Source organism: Danio aesculapii, chromosome 24 (genome assembly GCF_903798145.1).
Source record: "Danio aesculapii chromosome 24, fDanAes4.1, whole genome shotgun sequence".
Classification (NCBI taxonomy): domain Eukaryota; kingdom Metazoa; phylum Chordata; class Actinopteri; order Cypriniformes; family Danionidae; genus Danio; species Danio aesculapii.
Genome location: NC_079458.1, coordinates 3,706,016 through 3,723,465, shown reverse-complemented (window position 1 = coordinate 3,723,465; position 17,450 = coordinate 3,706,016). Strand labels below are relative to the sequence as shown.

The window sequence follows — 17,450 nt, the reverse complement described above, 5'->3', positions numbered from 1 at the left end:
AATGCAGCTGTGGCCCATGATTATATATATATATATATATATATACATATATATATATATATATATATATATATATATATATATATATATATATATCTACAGATATATATACAGTTGACGTCAGAATTATCAGCCCCCTTTGATTTTTTTTTTTGTCTTTTTCAAATATTTCCTAAATGATGTTTACCAGAGCAAGGAAATTTTCACAGTATGTCTGATAATATTTTTTCTTCTGGAGAAAGTCTTATTTGTTTTATTTTGGCTAGAATAAAAGCAGTTTTTAATTTCTTAAAAGCCATTTTAAGGTCAAAATTATTAGCCCCTTTAAGCTATATTGTTCTCGATAGTCTACAGAACAAATCTTCATTATACAATAACTTGCCTAATTACCCTAACCTGCCTAGTTAACCTAATTAACCTAGTTAAGCCTTTAAATGTCACTTTAAGCTGTATAGAAGTGTCTTGAAGAATATCTAGTCAAATATTATTTACTGTCATCATGGCAAAGATAAAATAAATCAGTTATTAGAGATGAGTTATAAAAAAATAAACAGGGGGGCTAATAATTCAGTGGGGCTAATAATTCTGACTTCAACTATATATATATATATATATATATATATATATATATATATATATATATATATATATATATATATATATATATATATATATATATATATATATATATATATATATATACAGGGATTAGCAGTATTTATGATGCATGTATTTCAAATACATTTCAAATACAAAAAATTTTAATACAAACTAATATTTTGTAATTTATATTTGACAGGGCTGATGGACATGGCTTAATACTTTGTATCAAAATACTTAGTGTCTTGTATTTTTAAAATACTGTAAAATACTTTGTAAGAAATCTACATCCAGACATCATATAAATCCACCTTATGATTGTGAATTTGGATGTTATTGACTCTTCCAGTTGAAGAAGAATTTAAAAAACTTAGGAGAAAGAGTACACTGTACAATTTTATTTTTATTTTGGATGGATTACTGATGCCAAATGTTTGTCGTTAAACATAAAACAAACATAAAAATAAGTCCTACAGTGGAGATTCCTACAATACTTCATTAGCTGTTTCAAATGCCAGTAGTTGATCAGTAGGTCCACTGTATTGTTAATGAAGAGCAAAGATGTGAGCCTTAAGATGTCACAACACATGAAACGCAAGTATTTAATAATCTAAAACTCCTAACACAGGTTGAGTAACTGGCCACATTTGCTATCAAACATTTACAGCACTAAATCAGTTTAATGGGGAAAGGATTGGTCGAATAGGTCTAATTGATGGAAGATTTGCAAAGAAATTTCGTTGTGTGTAATTTGATTTTATTTTGATGCACGTTGTGATTGTTGTATTTTGTAGTTTAATTTGATACACCTAAAATTAAGGTATTTGGTATTTTACTTTAAAATAAATTTCAAGTATTTTTGCCCAACCCTGTATATGTTATTATTTATTATTATTATTATTATTAATTAGAATATAGTTTTTTTATAAATAGCCTACTGTAAATTAAACGTGATGATGATGATTTATATATGAGATTAGAGTAGGTGATAGCTTTGTGTAAGTGGTTTTATGTTTTAGAGTAGAATATGGAAAATTCTCAGTTATATTTGTAAAGGAAACATCGGCCCTATATGTGCCTGTTTACGTATATTTCAATTAATATAGAAAATGAGTGCATGTTTTTACCAAAACTAAAATTAGATTCTTTTTTAAAAATGCATGTGTGTGTTTAAAACAATAAGTTCCACACAAAAAAACAGAGAAACTACAGTTTTGGGAAACACTCGTCACTACATCGTCCTTTACCCAAACGATGCATCGTACTATGATAGTTCAGCCACGATCTATGTTGTTGTTGTTTGGGAAACGCACCCCTGATCATTTCAACCCTTTTCTTGATATAACATATTTTAAGGACATCTGTCAAGTACCAAATACATGAAACACCACACAAGCAGTCCATACAACTCATGCCCTACAATCTCCAGATGACACTTAATAACCTTAACAAATCGTCTTCTCTCAGTTAATTCAGACATCAGCTGGATTACTCTAACAGTGCTCATTTCGCAGCCTGTTGTTATATGGAAAAGAGGGAAATTTTCCGCTCGCGTTCCACAGAATAGAATAACACACCATGGGTTTGGAACGACATGACTGCGAGTAAATGATGAGAAAGCATTCATATTTGGGCGAACTTTCCCTCCACCGACAGATCCTGCCGCAATAACTCAAGAAAACATGTTAAATATGCACAAAGAAACCCACTGCATACTGGAGCCGGTTATGTTTCTCTCTATGGGACAGATCAGGGACGTTTGCTTTATTTTGAGCTAAATTAAAACAAAAAAAAAGATCCTTCAGTATCAAAGCAGAAATCCGCACGTACGACACAAACCCACAGCTTAACAAGGTCTTGAAAAGTGAAAGGATCCAGGCGGACGATGAAGAAGATTTGAGGTTTTCAGGACTGAAGCGAGAGCAGCATGTGGTGAACACCAGTGTGACCAGAAGAAGCAAACCAGATGCGCACACACTCATTCTGCTGATTTCAACTCTCATATTTGATTGATTAAATTGTGGCTTGGAGAGGAAATGGAATCAGTCCGTGTGTGTGTGTGTGTGTGTGTGTGAGATTCAGTGGTGTGTGATTGGAAACAGTCTTTTTTACGGTCCCTTTAGAAGGCTGACCAACAGGACGATACACACCAAGAAAACGCACAGACGACAATAGTTTCAAGTCTCCTGCACTTGCAGGACAGTGGTCAATAATAAAGTTGAGTTCCCATCAATCCCATCATGCTTTGCTGCACTTGCCTTTCTTCTCTTTGCGCTGGAACTTGCGCAGTCGTCGAGTCCAAATGTCCCTCCACTGGATGACCAGGCTGTTTTTGTCGGCCTGCAGTCCCGGGCGCTCAGGGTTTGCCGTGCCCTCGGTGCTACCCAGGATGAGGAAGCGTTTGCCCATGTGTATCCGCGGACATTTACAGGCCAGATCCTTCATGTGAACCCAGAGCATGTGATCGCCTCTTTTCAGCGGGTCTCCGCGACTCTTGTACACAGACATCAGGCTCACCGAAAATTTGGCCCAGTCACCGACGGTCTCCATGTCTAAAACACTGACCTGAACCGCTACACACACATGAGAATCATACATACAGTTAAAGTCAGAATTATTAGCCCCCCTGAAATTTCTCTCCCCAATGTCTGCCTAATGAAAAGAAGATTTCTTCAACACATTTCTAATCATAATAGTTTTAATAACTCATCTCTAATAACTGATTTATTTTATCTTTGTCATGATGACAGTAAATAATATTAGACTAGATATTCTTCAAGACACTTCTATACAGCTTACAGTGACATTTAAAGGCTTAACTGGGTTAAATAGGGTAAAGTTAGAGTAATTAGACAAGTCATTGTGTAACAGTGGTTTGTTCTGGAGACATTCAAAAACAAATATTGCTTAAGAGGGCTAATAATATTGAGCTTAAAATAGTTTAATAAAAATAAAAACTGCTTATATTCTAGCTGAAATAAAACAAATAAGACTTTCTCCAGAAGAAAAAATATTATGGGAAATACTGTGAAAATTTTCTTTCTCTGTTAAACATCATTTGGGAAATATTTGAATAAGAATAAACAAAATGAACTAAAGGGTAATAATTTTGACTTTAATTTGATGTCAGTACTGCTCAGACGGTTACCAAATGTCAGCTGATATTGATCAAACGCTTCTAAAATGAAAAGCGAGAGAGAGAGTAGCACATATAGAATATTATTTACTTGAATATGATGTGATAAATGAATCGTACCATAGTCCTTTTTGCAGTATTTCTTCATGTTTATCTTGAGATTTCCCTTCAGTGGTTTACAGTAAGAGTCACAATCTGACAAACAAACAAACAAACAAACAAACAAACATTTAAATCAGATTAAATTAAAGCATGCCGTGAATCCATGATCCACAAATTTAAAGCACTGAGATCTATCTATCTATCCATCCATCTAACTATCCATCTAACTATCCATCCATCCATCCATCTATCTATCTATCTATCTATCTATCTATCTATCTATCTATCTATCTATCTATCTATCTATCTATCTATCTATCTATCTATCTATCTATCTATCTATCTATCTATCTATCTATCTATCTATCTATCTATCTATCTATCTATCCATCCATCTAACTATCCATCTAACTATCCATCCATCTATCTATCTATCTATCTATCTATCTATCTATCTATCTATCTATCTATCTATCTATCTATCTATCTATCTATCTATCTATCTATCTATCTATCCATCCATCTAACTATCCATCTATCTATCTATCTATCTATCTATCTATCTATCTATCTATCTATCTATCTATCTATCTATCTATCTATCTATCTATCTATCTATCTATCTATCTATCTGTCTATCTGTCTGTCTGTCTGTCTGTCTGTCTGTCTGTCTGTCTGTCTGTCTATCTATCTATCTATCTATCTATCTATCTGTCTGTCTGTCTGTCTGTCTGTCTATCTATCTATCTATCCATCCATCTATATCCATCCATCCATCCATATCCATCTATCTATCTATCTATCTATCTATCTATCTATCTATCTATCTATCTATCTATCTATCTATCTATCTATCTATCTATCTATCTATCTATCTGTCTGTCTGTCTGTCTGTCTGTCTGTCTGTCTGTCTGTCTGTCTGTCTGTCTATCTATCTATCTATCCATCCATCTATATCCATCCATCCATCCATATCCATCCATATCTATCTATCTATCTATCTATCTATCTATCTATCTATCTATCTATCTATCTATCTATCTATCTATCTATCTATCTATCTATCTATCTATCTATCTATCTATCTATCTATCTATCTATCTATCTATCTATCTGTCTGTCTGTCTGTCTGTCTATCCATCCATCTATATCCATCCATCCATCCATCCATATCCATCCATATCTATCTATCTATCTATCTATCTATCTATCTATCTATCTATCTATCTATCTATCTATCTATCTATCTATCTATCTATCTATCTATCTGTCTATCTGTCTGTCTGTCTGTCTGTCTGTCTGTCTGTCTGTCTGTCTATCTATCTATCTATCTATCTATCTATCTATCTATCTATCTATCTATCTATCCATGCATCTAACTATCCATCCATCCATATCTATCCATCCATTCATCTATCCATCCATCCATCCATCCATCCATTCATCAATCGAACTATCCATTCATCCATCCATGCATCCATCTATCCATCAATCAATCCATCTTACTATCTATCTATCCATCCATCTATCCATCCGTCCATTCAAATATCTATCTATTCAACCATCCATCCATTCATATATCTATCTATCTATCTATCTATCTATCTATCTATCTATCTATCTATCTATCTATCTATCTATCTATCTATCTATCTATCTATCTATCTATCTATCTATCTATCTATCTATCTATCTATCTATCTATCTATCTATCTATCTATCTATCCATCCATCCATCCATCCATCCATCAAAACAAATATTGTTTAAGGGGGCTAATAATATTGACCTTAAATTTTTTTTTAAATTAAAACTGTTTTTATTCTAGACGAAATAAAATAAAATAAAATATAAAACAAATAAGAAAAAATGTAGAGGAAATACTGTGAAAAATTCCTTGCTCTGGAAAATATTTAAAAAAATGAATTAAAATAAAATTTCACAGAAGGGCGAATAATTTTGTAACCCCCACAGCAGATTTAAATACAGGTGGAGCTGGGGTGGAGGAGGGTCTCTGAAAAACACGCTGCACATGTTACTGTGAAACAACACAGAGGCATTTAAACACTGAGGAGCAAGCTCATAGGCTGCTGACGTGACAGCAACCAATCACATGCACCATGTAGTACTGTAGATTAATGACTTATATTAGGTGTGACCGATCAGCTTGGGTATGCAAAGAGTTTCACCACAGAGCTTTGCATTTAGATCCAGCATTAAACTTCTTTGCTGGTTTTATTCTAACCAGCATTTATACACTGTTAACCTCAAAATATTTAACCGTATTTTAATCAGCGAGCAGCTAACAGCTGGCAAAGAGGCTTCAATGAGAGACTATTGCTGTGCTGGTGTTTCTAACAGGGTACTGTGAGAATCTAGAGGGTCTGCAATAGCTGGCATGACATTAGTCTCTCTTTCTGTGTGTGTGTGTGTGTGTGTGTGTGTGTGTGTGTGTGTGTGTGTGTGTGTGTGTGTGTGTGTGTGTGCGTGCGTGCGTGCGTGTGTGTGTGCGTGCGTGTGTGTGTGTGTGTGTGTGTGTGTGTGTATGTGTGTCAGGCAGTGCGAAGTGTTCACTGACCCAGAAGAGTGCTTGAAAACACACACAATTCCTTGACTTCTCTGCTTTCTCACACACCTCTGTTTCATTTTCTCTCATGACAAGGACAGATTGCAAGTTGTCCGCCCCTTTTTAAAGAGCGAAACACAAACACACACACACACACACACAGAACTGAGCCATACTTCCTCTGCCCTGAACAAGTGTGTGTGTGTGTGTGTGTGTGTGCACTAACCTGCAGGCTCCTCTGTAGTGCTGATCACAGCCGTCGGCTTTATAACCGGGATTTCTGAAAGACACAGGACAGTGTGAGTGTGTTTTCCTGTAGACATGGATTCGATTCTCAGGAAATGCATGAACTGTTAAGATGTTGACCCTGATTGAAATGTTATTCACTGTGGATTAGAACATCAGCCAAATGCATTGATATACACTCAGCGGCCACTTTATTAGGTACACCTGTCCGACTGCTCGGTAATGCAAAATTCTGATCAGCTAATTACATGGCAGCAACTCAATGCATTTAGGCATGTAGACATGGTCAAGACGATGTGCTGCAGTTCAAACCGAGCATCAGAATGGGGAAGAAAGAGTAATTAAGTGACTTTGAACATGGCATGTTCAAAGTCATTGTTGGAGCCAGACGGGCTTGTCTGAGTATTTCAGAAACTGCTGATCTACTGGGATTTTCACACACAACCATCTCTAGGGTTTACAGAGAATGGTCTGAAAAAGAGAAAATATCCGGTGAGCGGCAGTTCTGTGGGCGCAAATGCCTTGTTGATGCCAGAGGAGAATGGCCAGACTGGTTCCAGCTGATAGAAAGGCAACAGTAACTCAAATAAGCACTCGTTACAACCTGAAGAAGAGCATCTCTGAACACACAACACGTCCAACTTTGAGGCGGATTAGCTACAGCAGCAGAAGCCCACATTGGGTGCCACTCCTGTCAGCTAAGAACAGGAAACTGAGGCTACAATTCACACAGGCTCACCAGAACTGGACAATAGAAGATTGGAGAAACGTTGCCTTGTCTGATGAGTCTCCATTTCTGCTGCCACATTCAGATGGTCGGGTCAGAATTTGGTGTCAACATCATGAAAGCATGGATCCATCCTGCCTTGTATCAGCGGTTCAGGCTGATGGTGGTGGTGTAATGGTGTGGGGGATATTTTCTTGGCACACTTTGGGTCCATTATTACCAATTGAGCATCGTGTCAACACCACAGCCTACCTGAGTATTGTTGCTGACTATGTCCATACCTTTATGACCACAGAGTACCCATCTTCTGATGGCTACTTCCAGCAGGATAACGCAACATATCATAAAGTGTGAATCATCTCAGACTGGCTTCTTGAACATGACAATGAGTTCACTGTACTCAAACGGCCTCCACAGTCACCAGATCTCAACCCAATAGAGCTCCTTTGGGATGTGGTGGAACGGGAGATTGGCATCATGGATGTGCAGCCGACAAATCTGCCGCAGCTGCGTGATGCTATCATGTCAATATGGTGCAAAATCTCTGAGGAATATTTCCAGTACCTTGTTGCATCTATGCCACAAAGGAGTAAGGCGGTTCTGAAGTCAAAAGGAGTCCAAAACGGTATTAGTAAGGTGTACCTAATAAAGTGGCCGGTGAGTGTATATGATTTCTTTTTAATAGTTATTACATATAATCATTTAGCAACTTACAAATGAGAAATATATGACCATATATGAACACATATATTAAATTATAGCTAGTATATTTGACCATATACAAACTGACTAAAAGTGTAAAAATAAAACAGAAACTATAACATGCATATTTTAATTATTCATTTCCTTTTCAGCTTAGTCCCTTTTTTTAATCTGGGTTCGCCACAGTGGAATGAACCGCCAACTTATCCACCATATGTTTTATGCAGCAGATGTCCTTTCAGCCGCAACCCATAACTGGGAAACACCCATACACACTTATTCACACTCAAATCAATTTTAGCATATCCAATTCCCCTATACCACGTCTTTGGACTTGTGGAGCACTCGGAGCAAACCCACGTGAACATTGGGAGTACATGCAAACTCCACACAGAAATGCCAACTGACCCATCCGAGGCTCAAACCAGCGGCCTTCTTGCTGTGAGGCGAACGTGCTACCCACTGCGCCACTGCGTCGCCATATTTATTCATTCTACATAAATTGAATTATATCTTTTTATACAAAAGTTTTTCTGTCAGGGTTCGGGACAGGATTGAGTATTAGTGATAGTCTTTATAGAAGAAGTCTCTATGTAGTGAGAAACATTAGGTGTGTGTGACTCACTGATGCACGGAGCGACGGGCGATCGACTCTGCTGATAGCCTTTAGCACAGCGGTTACAGGTGATGCCGGTCACTCCGTCTTTACACGGGCACTGACCCGTCGTCTGGTTACACGTCTTACCTGCAGCTCCCACCGGATGGCAGTCACATGCTAGAGAGAGAGAGAGAGAGAGAGAGAGAGAGAGAGAGAGAGAGAGAGAGAGAGAGATGATCAGCTCTGGCACACAAGCAGAATGGAGGTCCAAATAATGGCCTGAGTCCCGTCTGGAGCCGTAAACACTGCCATGACATTCAATCTGTCACACACACTATTGTCACTGTCAGTTCTTTTTCTTTTCGGCTTAGTCCCTTTATTCATCAGGAGTCTCCACTGCGGAATGAACCGCCAACTTATCCAGCATATGTTTTACGCAGCGGATGCCCTTCCAGATGCAACCCATCACTGGAAAACACCCATACACTCTCACATTCTCACACATACACAATGGACAGTTTAGTTTATTCAAAACACGGGGAGAACATGCAAACTCCACACAGAAATGCCAACTGACCCAGCCGGGGCTCGAACCAGCGACCTTCTTTCTGTGAGGCGACAGCACTACCCACTGAGCCACCATGCCACCCCTTGTATTTAATTTTCACGCACACATAAACACACTCATATGCATACTCAGACAAACACATAGCCCAACACACACTCACAAACACACTCATATGCTCAGACACACACCGCTCTATCTCATTTACAGAGTCAGATGGCTCAGTGCTCTATTACATTATGAGCTGTATTACAGGAATTACACATAGTAACCAAACTCACACACAACAACAAACAGAGTCACAGCATGGAAAACAGCTTTCATGCACACCGTGACAGACTCCAGCGCTCACACTGGACTCACATTACAGTAGAAAAAAGACATTCAGACATTTGTTGTGCATGACTATTGGAAACAAATATTTTGATGGCTGGCAACAATGGACAATTAAAGAGACAGTTCACCTAAAAATGTTCATTCTGTCATCTTACTTGTTCCCATTTCTTTATTCTGTTGAACACATTAGAAGATAATTTGAAGAAAGCTGAAAACCTGTTACCATTGACTTCAATAAAAGGAAAAATGAAACCATAAAAGGCAATGGTTACCGGTTTCCAACATTCTTCTAAATATCTTATTTTTATTTTATTTATTTAAAAAAAATGATTGAATTTTTATTGTATTTTTTTTGTACTTCATTTTTATTTTGTTTTTAATATTTTTTTATTTTATTACATTTTTTTATTTTACAATTTATTTTATTTAATTTTATTTTAAATTTAATTTAAATAAAAAAAATCTATTGTATTTTTATTTTATTTTTAGTTTATTTAAATTTTTAATTAAATGTTATTTAATTTTATTTCATTTAATTTTTTATTTTATTTTATTTTTAATTTATTTAAATTACATTTTTATTTTATAATTTATTTTTAACTTAATTAAATTTTTAAAACATTTTTAATTTTATTTTTATTTATTTAATTTTTTATTTAATTAAATTTTTAATTTCTTAATTAAAAAATTATTTTGTTTTAAATTTATATTTTTTTCTTTAAAATTTAACTTAATTTAATTATATTTTTTATTTAATTTAACTGAATTTTTTATTGGTTTTTTTATCATTATTATTATTATTATTATTTTTATTTAATTTTATATTATTTCATAAACAGAAGAAGATATAAAGGTTTGGAACAAGTAAATGGTGAGTAAATGATGACAATTTTTAAGTGAACTACCCCCTTTAAACACTACCAGGTCAGGAGTGTTGAATAAGAGATGTAAAAATATATAAATAATAAGTGCTGCTACACAATTGAGGTGGCTCAGAGCAGAGGAAATAATGTTAAATGTTGTGTTAAATATAAAATAATATTGTGTTTGATCATGTCTACGTGTGTTATGTGTACTGACGCAAGAATGTGTGTTTCCTTTCTGTATCGATATTCTCAAAACACACACACAAATAAAGACTGAACAGCTGTGGAGGCTGCAGGTGAAGATCCAGAGACTGAGCTGTGACTTCATCTGTGTCTGTGTGTGTGTGTGTGTGTGTGTGTGTGTGTGTGTGTGTGTGTGTGTTTGTGTGTGTGGAATGTGCGGAATTCTCAGGTGCTGTATCGCAGTAACACTGATACGAGGTCTCAGCACTCAACATGGACGTTATCAAATTAACACTGGCAACACAACAAAAGAGCTCCTGACTGACGCGAGCACACACTCACACACACACATGCACACTCGGAATCGGACACAGACACTCGGGCACTCGGGAATCGGACTCGGACACACACACAGGCATGCACACACAAACACTGATACTAAGACATACACACACACACACACACACACACACACACACACACACACACACACTGGTAGAAGAGATATTGTATCTCAATGAGACTTTCCTGGGTAAGTGAGTAAGTAAGTAAGTGAGTGAGTGAGTGAGTGAGTGAGTGAGTGAGTGAGTGAGTGAGTGAGTGAGTGAGTGAGTGAGTGAGTGAGTGAGTGAGTGAGTGAGTGAGTGAGTGAGTGAGTAAGTAATAAATAATTAAATAAGAAAATAAGTAAGAAAAAATAAGTAAATAAATAAGTAAATAAGTAAACAAAAGTAAATAATTAATAAATTCGTAAATAAGTAAGAAAATAAATAAGTAAATAAGTAAACAAAAGTAAATAGGTAATAAATTAGAAAACAAGTAAACAAAAGTAAGTAAATGAGTAATAAATTAGTAAATAAGTAATTAAACAAATGAGAAAATAAGTAAATAAAATAAGTAAATGAGTAAAGAAAAGTAAATAAGTAAAACAGTAAGAAAATAAATAAGTAAAACAGTAAGAAAGTAAAATAATAAATAAGTAAGTAATAAATTAGTAAATAAGTAAATAAGTAAATAAATAAATAAGAAAAAAATAAGCAAATAAGAAAATAAATAAGTAAATAAGTATAAGTAAATAAATAAGTAGGTAAATAAGTAAATAAGTAAATAAAAAAGTAAATAAGTTAATAAGTAATAAATAAGTAATAAACAAAAAAGCACATAATTAAATAAATAAGTAAATAAGTAGGTTAATAAGTAATAAATAAGTAATAAACAAGTAAGCAAATAAGTAAATAAATAAGTAAATAAGTAAATAAGTAAATAAATAAGTAGGTTAATAAATAATAAATAAGTAATAAACAAGTAAGCACATAAGTAAATAAATAAGTAAATAAGTAAATAAGTAAGTAAATAAGTAAGTTAATAAATAATAAATAAGTAATAAACAAGTAAGCACATAAGTAAATAAGTAAGTTAATAAGCAAATAACTAAATAAGTAAGAAAACAAGTAAATAAATAAATAAGTAAACAAAAGTAAATAGGTAATAAATTAGAAAACAAGTAAACTAAAGTAAGTAAATGAGTAATAAATTAGTAAATAAGTAATTAAACAAATGAGAAAATAAGTAAATAAGTGAGTAAACAAATAAGTAAATAAGTAAAACAGTAAGAAAATAAATAAGTAAAACAGTAAGAAAGTAAAATAATAAATAAGTAGGTAAATAAGTAATAAATTAGTAAATAAGTAAATAAGCAAATATGTAAATAAGTAAACAAGTAAATAAATAAATAAGAAAAAAATAAGCAAATAAGAAATTAAATAAGTAAATAAGTATAAGTAAATAAATAAGTAGGTAAATAAGTAAATAAGTAAATAAAAAAGTAAATAAGTTAATAAGTAATAAATAAGTAATAAACAAGTAAGCAAATAAGTAAATAAATAAGTAAATAAGTAAATAAGTAAGTTAATAAGTAATAAATAAGTAATAAACAAGTAAGCACATAGGTAAATAAGTAAGTTAATAAGCAAATAACTAAATAAGTAAGAAAATAAGTAAATGAGTAAGTAAAAAAGAAAACAAGTAAATAAATAAATAAGTAAATAAGTAATAAATTTGTAAATAAATACATAAGTAAATAAGAAAATAAGTAAGAAAAAAACTAAGTGAGTAAATAACTAAGTGAATAAATAAATAAATAAATAACTAAATAAATAAATAAATAAATAAGTAGGAAAATAAGTAAATCAGTTAATATGTAAATAAGTAAGAAAATAAGTAAATAAAAAAATAGATAACTAAATTAATTAATTAATTAGATGATCAGCTTTGGGAAGCAGAGGTTTTGCACTGCCTGTAATTCACCATTATAGAAAACCCTCCACTTACAGTATACACATCGACTTTTCCTTCCAGAATTTCTCGACTTACAAGATGAGGGATGTTTTAATGCGCGCAGCCTCTGATGTGTGTTTTCTTCCTCGGCTGTGTTTGCTTTGGCCACAGTGATGGAGGATGATATATGAGCTTCATGTACAGCCCATCCAACACACAGCAGGCTCCGTGCGCTTTTATTCAACTCGGCTCTATTTTTAGACTCTAATTTATATATTTGTGTGCTCCTGATTTTATGTGGAAAATACAAAGTGGAAAACATTTGACACACATTAATACCCATTTAACCCATTCATAAACAGTGTGTTTATAAGCCAGAGTGAGAAAATAAACATGGTGTAAAGTTATGAAGTCATCTGTCAGCAGTTTTCAAGGTTCAAAACAAATCACATGGTTCAGAAATGGTGGTAAAAGTCTAAGATTGAGCTAAGATTGAGCTAATTGTGAGAAAATTAAAATTGTAGTGTGTAAGCGATTGAAAAAACTGTAACCTGATATAGAAACAATTGAAATCTGTGTTATGTCCTCACTAAGACAAACGTGTGTGTGGTACCTTTGCATGCCCGTCGGTGTGTGATGGCTTTGCCCATGTCCCTATAGAATCCCTCTTTGCAGTAATGGCAGTGGCGTCCAGCAGTGTTGTGTCTGCAGTTCATACACACTCCTCCACTCTTTCGGCCTGACAGCTTGTACAACTCCATGTTAAAGCGACAGCGTCGTGCGTGAAGGTTACAGTTACATGCTATAAAGAAACACACATAGTAAACATCACTGTTAGAAAGTGTGTGAAGGTTACAGTTCCACGCTATGAAAAAACACACACAGTAAACATCACTGTTAGACATTTCTATAATGTGCAGTTATTTACTGCATTTCACCCAGCATTATACCGCTAATTATTTTTTACAGTAAATAACTGCACTTTCCTTTGCATTATGGGAATATAATGTCAGACAACACATATAAAGTGGCAGATTTAGGCATGGGTAATATGGATGATCGTGCATGGCGGCATCTTGCTGGGGGAGACGGTGCAAAAAAAAGTTGCCTAATCAAAGCTTTGAGACTAGATTTACTTAGTAAGTAAATAAGTGAGTGAATAAATAAGTACATAAATAAATAAGTAAAAACGTAAAAAGTTAATAAGTTAGTAACTAAATAAGTAAATAAATAAGTAACTAAATAAGTAACTAAATAAGTAACTAAATAAGTAAATAAATAAGTAAATAAATAAGTAACTAAATAAGTAAATAAATAAGTAAATAAATAAGTAAATAAGTAACTAAATAAGTAACTAAATAAGTAAATAAATAAGTAAATAATTAGTAAATAAATAAGTAAATAAATACAAGTAAATATGTAAATATGTTAGTAAGTAAATAAGTAAATAAATAAGTAAATAAGTAACTAAATAAGTAAATAAGTAACTAAATAAGTAAATAAATAAGTAAATAATTAGTAAATAAATAAGTAAATAAATACAAGTAAATATGTAAATATGTTAGTAAGTAAATAAGTAACTAAATAAGTAAATAAGTAACTAAATAAGTAAATAAATAAGTAAATAATTAGTAAATAAATAAGTAAATAAATACAAGTAAATATGTAAATATGTTAGTAAGTAAATAAGTAGTTAAATAAGTGAATAAGTAACTAAATAAGTAACTAAATAAGTAAATAATTAGTAAATAAATAAGTAAATAAATACAAGTAAATATGTAAATATGTTAGTAAGTAAATAAGTAAATAAGTAACTAAATAAGTAAATAAGTAACTAAATAAGTAACTAAATAAGTAAATAAATACAAGTAAATATGTAAATATGTTAGTAAGTAAATAAGTAAATAAATAAGTAACTAAATAAGTAAATAAGTAAATAAATAAATAAACAAGTAACTAAATAAGTAAATAATTAGTAAATAAATAAGTAAATAAATACAAGTAAATATGTAAAAATGTTAATAAGCAAGTAAATAAATAAACAAGTAACTAAATAAGTAAATAGGTAAGTAAATAAGTAAATAAATAAGTAAATAATTAGTAAATAAATAAGTAAACAAATACAAGTAAATATGTAAGTAAGTAAATAAGTAAATAAATAAGTAAATAAGTAACTAAATAAGTATAAAATTAGTAAATAAATAAGTAAATAAATACAAGTAAATATGTAAATATGTTAGTAAGTAAACAAAGTAAATAAATAAATAAACAAGTAACAAAATAATCAAATAAGTAACTAAATAAGTAAATAAATAAGTATATAATTTGTAAATAAATAAGTAAATAAATACAAGTAAATATGTAAGTAAGTAAATAAATAAGTAAATATAGAAGTACATAGGTAAATATATAAGTAATTAAGTAAATATCTAGTAACTAAATAAGTAAATAAATAAGTAAACAAATAAATAAATAAATAAGTAATATATATATATATATATATATAGACATATCCATACATATGTAAAGATACATAAGATATATAAGACACATATAAAGCACAACACAAATACAAGACCAAAATATTTACATAAGTATCTATATATAGTTTGTATAAGAGGTAGTATTTAATTTATAAATATATATATCTTCCCTCAAATATATACAAGTACGTGTGTATTTATGTGTATTTTATTATATTTGTTTATTTATTTATTATGTAAATACAACTATTTTGAATGGGATTAATCACAATTAATCTATTGATACACACACACACACACACACACACACACACACACGCGCACACATACACACACGCATTTGTATTTATCTTTTTCTATATCCATGTCTACATATATCTGCTTTCCGTCTACATTTCATATGAACATGTTTAGGATTAAACATGCCTGTCTGTTTCTTCATATTTAATTCTGTGTGTGTGTGTGTGTGTGAGTGAGTGGTGAGTGTGTGAGTGTGTGTGTGTGTGTGTTATTACAGGGCCAATTTGTATGGAATTCTGTGGTTAATGAAACCTGCTCGGGCCATTCCCTCACACACACCATCTGCTGCTCTGTGTGTGTGAGTGTGTGTTGGGGCTCATGAAGAGGGGGTGTAATTTCGGGCGGATTCTGGGCAAAAGTCAACAGGGTGAGATTACAGCAAAATCAGCTCAGTAAACGTCTGCAGGCGAGGTGTGTGAGAGAGTATGAATGTGTGTGTGCATGTGAGCATGTGTATATTTGTGTGTATGTATAAGTGTGTATATGTACTGTATGTGTTTGTGTGTTTGAGAGAGAGCTTGCATGTGTGTGTGAGCTTGTATGCGAGAGAGTGCGTGTGTGAGACTGTGAGCTTACATGTGTGTGTCTGTGTGTGTGTGTGTGTGTGTGTGTGAGCACTGTAAGGGTGTGTGCATTTCTCCAAATGAAATTCCAAACATGTGAGAGAAAGAACACAGATTCACACCCAAATAAAAATCTACACACACACACACACAAACACACACACACACACTCAAAAAAAGCGAGTGAATTATGAAAGCACGCAGTCTGAATGCGAGCACTTTGAGGGCGTCTCCAGATGGGGGTCTGATCTGGAAGCGAGCGCAGGTTTTTCTGATATCTCCGAGCTCCGCGTTTGTGCCTTGAGCGCGGTACTTAATCTAAAGTTGTTCCAAGGGTCTTTCTCAATGGCACCCTTCCTCTATTACAAGAGCTTTCCAAACACAGCTGAAAGCACTCAAACCTATTAACCTGAGGTTAGAGCAAACCCAGAGCTCCAAATTCGTTTATGTAGAACAGGACCGCTAGTTTGATGGAGCGCACGCTACAGGTATGCACAGAACTACACCCAAAAACACATTTCTGGCCCACCACACTGGGGTCTCACAGCTCCTTTTGTGCAGATTAGAATGTAGACACGTTTAACTCCACATGTGATTCAGATTAGGAGCTCAACATTTATATTACAAATTAACAACTAGCGGAGCTGGGTAATAATGGGTTACATGTAATCTGCATTATGCAATTAGATTACACGAATCTAATATTTGTTATTAAAGTTAACCAATTTTTTCAAAGTATTCGTAATCAGATTATAGTTACTTTTTATGGATATTATTATTACATATTATTTACACAATACAGCTCTTACAGCTGCTGTTGTGAAGATTAGAATGTAGACACATTTATCTGGATGTGTGCTTCCTATTATTCATTCATTTTCTTTTCAGCTTAGTCCCTTATTTATCAGGGGTTGCCACAGCGGAATGAACCGCCAACTATTCCAGCATATGTTTTACCTAGCGGATGCCCTTCCAGCTGCAACCCAGTACTGCAGCCCATACAATCTCACATTCGCACACATACACGACGGCCAATTTAGTTTATTCAATTCACCTACACTCACGACTAACTGCTTGTTAATGCAAATTTCTAATCAGCCAATCACATGGCAGCAATTTAATGCATTTAGGCATGTAGACATGGTCAAGACGATCTGCTGCAGTTCAAACCGAGCATTAGAATGGGGAAGAAAGGTGATTTA

The 17,450-nt window shown here is 33.2% G+C and overlaps 1 protein-coding gene across 1 annotated transcript in view; it reads right to left on the bottom strand.

Annotated features, from left to right (window-relative positions):
• Positions 1–717: 717 nt before the first annotated feature.
• The window catches only part of ntn2 (netrin 2), a 39,152-nt gene continuing 22,419 nt past the window's right edge, over positions 718–17,450 (bottom strand). Inside the window, exons 3-7 of the mRNA XM_056450975.1 lie at positions 13,516–13,704; positions 8,703–8,852; positions 6,629–6,682; positions 3,857–3,931; positions 718–3,173 (exon numbers count right to left, since the gene is read on the bottom strand). Of these exons, the coding sequence (XP_056306950.1) occupies positions 2,839–3,173; positions 3,857–3,931; positions 6,629–6,682; positions 8,703–8,852; positions 13,516–13,704 (803 nt within the window). The 3' untranslated portion in view covers positions 718–2,838. The remainder of the gene's footprint in view (positions 3,174–3,856; positions 3,932–6,628; positions 6,683–8,702; positions 8,853–13,515; positions 13,705–17,450) is intronic.